The following is a 7,655-nucleotide window of genomic DNA, read 5'->3' as shown; positions in this document are numbered from 1 at the left end:
TCCACTTATCAGTTATATAAAGCATGTACAGCTGGGTATGGTGGCACATGCCTGTAATCCTGACTCCTTGGGAGACTGAGGCTGGAGGATTGCAAGTTTGTGGCCAGTATGGCCAACTTAGGGAAACCCTGTCTCAAAATAAAATAAAAAGAATGGAGTTGTAGCTCAGTGATAAAACCTGGTATGTATGAGGCCCTGGGTTCCATCCCCAGCACCACAAAAAGGTTAATTAGTTAATTTTGACAAAAGTTAAAGACTTCAACAATCAAGATGTAGAATATTTCTGTCACTACTGGTGGTTCCATTATGTTCCTTTCCAGTCAGTTCTTTCGCCTGACATAGTCTTCTCCCATTGTTGTTAACATGCAACCATTGTTCTTTTTTTTTCATTTTAGACTTTTTTCTTAAGGTATTATGTAAATGGAATCATGTAATATGTGCTTCTGTGAGTTTGTTTCTTTTCAGCATGTTTTTAAGACTTAACCATGTTTTTTCTGTCATTATCTTAAAGTGGAATTGCTAAGCAACATGGTAGCTAAAATTGCTAAAGTATTTTCCAAGGTGATTGTATAATTTTACATTATCTCTGGGCATAGTGGTACATGCCTGTAATACCAGCCACCTTGGAGGCTGAGATAGGAGGATTGCAAGGCTTCAACAACTTAAGCAAGGCCCTATGTCAGAATAAAAAAGAGAAGGTGCTTGTAACACAACCCCTGGTTCAATTCTCAGCACTGAAAAGAAAATAAAAAACAAATCAAACAAAAAAACACCAGTATTCTCACAAGTAGAGTATGAGATTTGTACCTGCTATCTGTATCTGTTAATACATGGTATAGTCAGTCTTTGTAATATTAGACATTTGAGTGAATGTGTAGTACTATCTGTGTGTGTGTGTGTGTGTGTGTGTGTGTGTGTGTGTGTATGTGTATGTGTATGTGTTTCTTTCAATTTTGAAAATGCTTTGCAGTCCTGGGTGTTGAACCCAAAGCCTCACACATGTGAGGCTAGTGCTCTACCTCTGCACTACATCCCCTGCTCTCATTCTGTTCTTTTTTTTAATATTTATTTTTTAGCTTTAGATGGACACAATATCTTTATTTTTTAATTTTTATGTGGTGCTGAGGATCAAACCCAGGGCTTTACGCATGCCAGGTGAGCGCGCTACTACTTGAGCCATATCCCCAGCCCTCATTCTGTTCTTAATTTGTATTCTTTTGCTTACTAGATGTACTGACACGCTGGAGATCTTTCTCATTACTTTTTACCTATTTGTGTATCTTTTCTTGTGAAGTGTATGTTTTGTTTTTTTTGAGATTTTTTTCTTATGTATTATAGAATAGGTCTTTTTATCATACACAAGATTTACACATATTTTTCCTGAGTGTGTGTTGATTTTTTGTTTTGTTAATATGGCTGTTGGAGAGTAAAGCATTTGATTTTTATGAATTACATGTTGTCGATTTCTTCTGTTAAAATACTTTTTGTCTACATGAAAATATTTGAGTATTTCAATACTGGAAATATTTTTTCATGTTTTCTTTTGAGTTTTATGATTTTAGCATTCATCTTTCAGGTTATGATCCATTTTGAATGAAGTTTTGTGTATGGTGCATAGTAAGGATCAAAGTTCATTTTTTTTCCATAATACTATGGTCTGAATATATTTGTCTTCTCAAAATTCATATAACTCCCAAGGTGATACATCTTAAGAGGCAGAACCTTTGAGAAGTTCCTTACTTACAAGGGCTCCATTTCTGTCTTAGGAAAGGAATTAGTGTCCCCATAAAAGAGTTTATCTAGAGGAGCTGTGGCTCAGTGGTAGAGTGCTTGTGTGGCACAGGTGAGGCACTGGGTTTGATCCTCAGCAAAACATAAAAATAAATAAATAAAACAAAGGTTAAAGTAAAAAACAATAAAAGAATCTGAGGGACCCTTTTGCCCCTCTTCAGTATGATGCCATGGATTTAAGTTTCTACCCTTACAGTGGGGATTAAATTTCAATATATGAACCTTTAAGAGATAAATGCTACCATATTCAAATCATACCCACCATCTCATGCCTTTTTTTCCCTTCCACTTTAATAGCTTTAATATTCTTATAATGGAGGTTTACTGTTAGTGAATTTTCCCAGCTTTAATCTGAGAAGGCTTTTAGTTTCTAGAATTTTGATGTGAAAGTTTATTAGCTTTTAAGAGAGATTTTATTGTGATTTTCAAGAAGTTTCTATGAAAAAGTTGTGTCACCTCTTCAAAACCTAAATGTTGTATGTTGGGGTATTTTTTTTTTTTAGTCTTTATTTGTTCTTTTTAGTTATTCATATGGTAGAAACCATTTTGATGTATACATACAAGCTGGGCACTAAGCCTTTAATCACAAGGGAAATGTCCTCTAGAGGACGTTCTAGTTCCAAACTCTGGCACATACCATTTGCCCATTTAATGTATATAATTCATTGGTTTTTATCACAAAGTTGTGTAACCATCATTGCTGTCTACAGTTTATTTACCCTAAAAGGAAATCCTAATATTAATCCTCAGTCATTACTCATTTCCCTTTCTTCTCAATCCCTAGAAATCTCTAGCTACTTTCTGTTTCTACAGATTTGTGTATTCTGGCAATAAGTGGATAAAATTATATGTAGTCCTTGGTGGCTGGCCTTTTTTCACTAAGCCTAAGTTTTCAAATATCATCTCTATTTTAGCATGTATTAGAATGTCATTCATTTTCATAATTGTCTAGTATTCCATTGTTTATCCATTTGTTAGTTTGTGGACTTTAGTTTTTACCTTTTGGCTCTTATGAGTAATGCTGACATGAACACTTGTGTATGAATTTTTATGTGGACATTATGTTTCCTTTATTTGGGTCTGTTATTTAAAGTGGAATTGTTGGGTCATATATTTGAGGAACTTATAGATTGTTTTCTAAATTGACTGTACCATTTACATTCCCACAGTGGTGTATGAGGATTCTGATTTTTCCATGTACTCTTCAACATGTGTTATCATTGGACTTTTTGATTGTGGTCATCCTAGTGGGTATTAAGTGGTACCTCATTGTTTTGATTTGTATTTCCCTGATAATTAATGATGTTGAGATTATTTTTGTTTCCTTATAAATTGTTTATCATTTTTGCTTAAAGACCTATTCAGATCCTTTACCCATTTTTCAATTAGGTTACTTGTCTTTTTATTGTTCACTTGTTTTTAATTATGCAATTTTTTTTTGTGTTGCTGGGGATTGAATGTAGGGCATCTTTGGGTAAGTGCTTTTCCTACTGAGCTACATCCTGATACATCCTCAGCCCTTAAACAAATTTTAATTATGGTAAAATACACAATAAATTTACCATTTTAAATAATTTGAATTGTATAGTTCATTACTGTTAATACATTTACAGTGTTTATTTATACAAATTAAGACAGCTTTGTGATCCTAGGCTTTATAATCTTGTGGGACCACTGCCATATGTGCATTCCATCATTGATCATAATGTTGTTAAGTGGTGTGTGACTAGACGAAGTAAATCTTGACAGAGTTGAAGAGAGAAGTACAGAGTAATGAAATGAGAGTAGGAAACTTTAATACTCAACTTTAAATAATGAGTAGAACAACCTATAGAAGATCAATAAGGAAACAGGACTCGCACAACAATCTAGACTGATGGAATTAGCAGACACATACAGAACACTCAGTGCAATAAAAGTAGAATATACATTCCTTTCAAGTGCACATGGAACATTGTCTCTGGTAGATCATGTGGTAGGCTCTGTAAACAAGTGTTAATACATTTAAAAAATTGAAATAATAGTATCTTTTTTGACCATAATGGAACTAGACTAGAAAACAACTGATGGGGCATAAATCACAAGGGAAATTAGAAAATATCTTGAGACAAATAAAAATGAAAACATAATGTGTCAAAACTTAAAGGAATCACCAAGTAGTACCTTTAGGGAAATTTATAGTGGTAAAAACTAGTATTTTGGAGGGCTCTCTAATTTGATACTGTTAGAAAAATAATCAATGGTATGTCTCCTTAAATTTTTACATCTGTGGTGATTTGTATTTAGATTTTCTTTTGTGATGTATCACTTTAAGTATTCTTTTTTTCTTTTTAATTTCATAGGGTACATTTAAATTTAAAGCAGAAAGTGATCTTTTCCTTGCTGAACATCACAAACTCTTACTGTATGATGGCAAACTCTCCAGTGCCATTGCCTTCACATACAACCCGCGGGCTACCGATGCCCAGCTTTGCCTCGAATCTTCTCCCAAGGACAACCCTTCGATTTTTGTTCATTCCCCACATGCACTTATGCTCCAGGTACTACTCTGATCTTTTAAGAATATATCTATGGGAAATTCTGGTGACTTATTGGTGTGTACTTGATAGCTTCTCTTGAACACATGGAATGCTACATTTTAGTGTTTCTGCATTTACTATTGTGCTTTGTTTTAAACTGTTTTGGAAAAGAAATCATTGAAACTTAAGAATGTATCTTTTTTTTTCAAGGATGTGAAGGCAGTTTTAACACATTCCATTCAAAGTGCTATGCATTCAATTGGAGGAGTACAAGTGCTATTTCCACTTTTTGCACAGTTGGATTATAGGCAATATTTATCTGATGAAGTCGACTTGACAATCTGGTGAGTGTCTTTTATTTTAAATTTCATGTGACAGTTACTTTCATCTTTATTGAACTGCATTTATTGTTTGCCTTTCACATTTATTATAGAGTCAGAATATTTTCTTTAAAATGGTTTTTCTTTTTTTAATATTTATTTTTTTATAATTGTACACAATAACTTTTATTTATTTTCATGTGGTGCTGAGGATGGAACCCAGGGCCTTGCACATGCGAGGAGAGTGCTCTACTGCTGAGCCATAACCCCAGCCCCAAAATGGTATTTCTTTATAAATGGCATGATAAATCCATATCAATGACAATAGTATTCATATAATTCTGTTTTGTCATTAGGAAATATGAAAGCTCTAAAAGCAGCAAATGTTTTAGAATGAAGTTATAAATGGCAATAATGGATTTTTAAAATTAAATTATTTATTCTAATTTGTTATATATGATGGCAGAATATAATTCATTTCATATTATACATATAGAGCACAATTTTTCAAGTCTCTGGTTGTACACAAAGTATTTTCACACCATCCGTGTCTTAGGGTAATAATGTCTAACTTATTTTCTACAGTCTTCTCTACCCCCATTCCCCTTCCCTTCCCCTTCCTCCCCTTTGTCCTATCTAAAGCCCCCCCCCTTTCCATCCCCCATTACCATTATGAGTCAGCATCCTCATATCAAAGAAAACATTTGGCCCTTGGTTTTTTGGGATTGGCTTACTTCACTTATTTAGCATTATATTCTCTAACTCATTCATTTACCTGCAAATGCCATGATTTTATTCTCTTTTAATGCTGAGTAATATTCCATTGTGTATATATACCAAAGTTTCCCTATCCATTCATCTACTGAAGGGCATCTGGGTTGGTTCCACAATTTAGCTATTGTGAATTGTGCTGCTATAAACATTGATGTGGCTGTGTCCCTGAAGTATGCTGTTTTTAAGTCCTTTAGGTATAGACTGAGGAGTGGAATAGCTAGGACAAATGGTGGTTCCATTCCAGGTTTTCCAAGAAATCTGCATACTGCTATCCAGAGTGGTTGCACCAATTTGCAATCCACCAGCAGTTTATGAGTGTGCCTTTTTCCCCATATCCTCGGCAACACTTATTGTTGTTTTATTCTTGGTGGCTGCCATTCTGACTGGAGTGAGATGAAATTTTACAGTAGTTTTGATTTGCATTTCTCTAATTGCTAGAGATGATGAACACTTTTTTCATATATTTGTTGATTGATTGTATATCCTCTTCTGAGAAGAGTCTGTTTAGTTCCTTGGCCCAAATAATGGATTTTTAAAAAAGTCTGTATTTTTGTCTGTTCTCCCCCTGCCACTCTTTCTCTAATATTTTTGTTTAGATACCAGGGATTGAACCCAGGGGTACTTAACCACTGAGTCACATACCCAGCCCTTTTTATTTTTTATTTTGATACATGGTCTTGCTGAGTTGCTTAAGGCCCCGCTAAGTTGCTGAGGCTGGTTTTGAACTTGTGATCCTCCTGCCTCAGCTTCCTGAGCCACTGGGATTAGCAGACATGTGCCATGGTGCCCAGCTATGTTCTCATTTTTCAAATATTTTAAGTTCTTAGCTGTCAGGGATTTATTATGAGAATTTAGGTTTTCATTTTATTTCTCAATCATGTATACAATCAAAAGCCAAAAACTTTAATAGTGTTATGAGGTGATTTAAGTCTGTGTGTTTTTAAAAATTAGATTATACATTTGGCACTTTGTTTCCTGTGTTGTAGTGTTGAGTCTAGAAAAGGCAAAGGCATTTGAATTCTAGGATGAGTTATAAAGCATGTGAGAGGATGGCTGAATAAATTTTCCTGGCTGTATATTCTAGTGAACCTAACCATAGTAGAATAATTATGTTTCATTTATTATTTGAGAAATGTAAATAAGTTTTCTATCCTTCTCTTTTGAAATTGTCTTTGATTTCTGCTTTAATTCGCAACTTGAAACCCATTACTAACATATATAATTAATGATGGAATGTTCTCCAGATTATTAGGCTATGAAAAGAAATTTTATGAAGAAATGATCTATTGAGTTTAGTATTTGCCAATTTTTATATATTTATATAGATATTGGATATCACTGTTACCCAGGCTGGCCTTAAACTTTTGACCCTCCTGCCTCAGTCTCCTGAGTAGCTGGAATTATAGTTGTGCACCACCTTGCCTGGTTTGCTGGCTATATTTAGTATATTAAAATTAAATTACCAATAGGTCATAGAATATCTTTTTGCTATTCTCTAAAAGGGCTAAGTTTCTTTTTTTCTTCCTTTCCTTTCCTCCTCCTCTTCTTTTTTTCAAACATTTTGGTGTCTTTATTGGAATTGCCAGCAGCTAAAGCATTGATGTGGAGGAGGAGGTTGGCTGCCACTCTTGCTCTCTGTCTGGGAATCTCCCATACTTGCTAAAAAGGAGGCAGCTGATCTTATTCCTTTTCCTTGTGAATATCTCTAAATATTGTAGGTCGTAGAGCATGGTTGTAGCCCTGTCACGTTTAAAATTTTGAAGACTGTCTGGAGTGAACAAATTTCTTAAATTAGTATTCAGGGATCTTACAAGTTTTCTCCAAATTAACTTTACTTCTTCTTCGCTCATATAATTCTGCACAGTTCACAATAGGCCATTTAGAACCTCTACTATGTTTTGAGGATTTAAACCTTTAGATGTTTACTTTTTTCCTCCTTTTAACCAGTGGCTCTTCAAAATTGAATCCATTTGCTTATCTAAGTGTGTGTATATATATATATATATACATATATATTTGGTACCAGGGATTGAACCCAGGTGTGCTTTACCACCAAGCCACATCCACAGCCCTTTTTTATATTTTATTTAGAGACAGGGTCTCACTGAGTTGCTTAGCACCTTGCTTTTGCTGAAGCTGGCTTTGACCCTAGATCCTCCTATCTCAGTCTCCCCAGCCATTGGTATTATAGGCATGTGCCACTGCGCCCGGCCCCAGCCAATTTTTATATTTTATTAGAGGCAGGGTCTCA

General features: G+C 34.6%; 1 protein-coding gene across 4 annotated transcripts in view; it reads left to right on the top strand.

Annotated features, from left to right (window-relative positions):
• The window catches only part of Lrba (LPS responsive beige-like anchor protein), a 683,057-nt gene that overhangs the window by 95,517 nt on the left and 579,885 nt on the right, over window positions 1–7,655 (top strand). For all 4 annotated transcript variants that reach the window (XR_013344428.1, XM_026384651.2, XM_077803581.1 and 1 more), the window contains exons 10-11: window positions 4,134–4,331; window positions 4,521–4,654. Coding sequence is in view for 3 of the 4 variants with exons in the window: in XM_026384651.2 (XP_026240436.2) it covers window positions 4,134–4,331; window positions 4,521–4,654 (332 nt within the window). In the remaining variant the exon portion in view is untranslated. The remainder of the gene's footprint in view (window positions 1–4,133; window positions 4,332–4,520; window positions 4,655–7,655) is intronic.

This window comes from Urocitellus parryii, chromosome 10 (assembly GCF_045843805.1).
Source record: "Urocitellus parryii isolate mUroPar1 chromosome 10, mUroPar1.hap1, whole genome shotgun sequence".
Taxonomy (NCBI): Eukaryota; Metazoa; Chordata; class Mammalia; order Rodentia; family Sciuridae; genus Urocitellus; species Urocitellus parryii.
The sequence above is the reverse complement of the archived record's forward strand: the minus strand, read 5'-3'. Positions and strand labels throughout refer to the sequence as shown.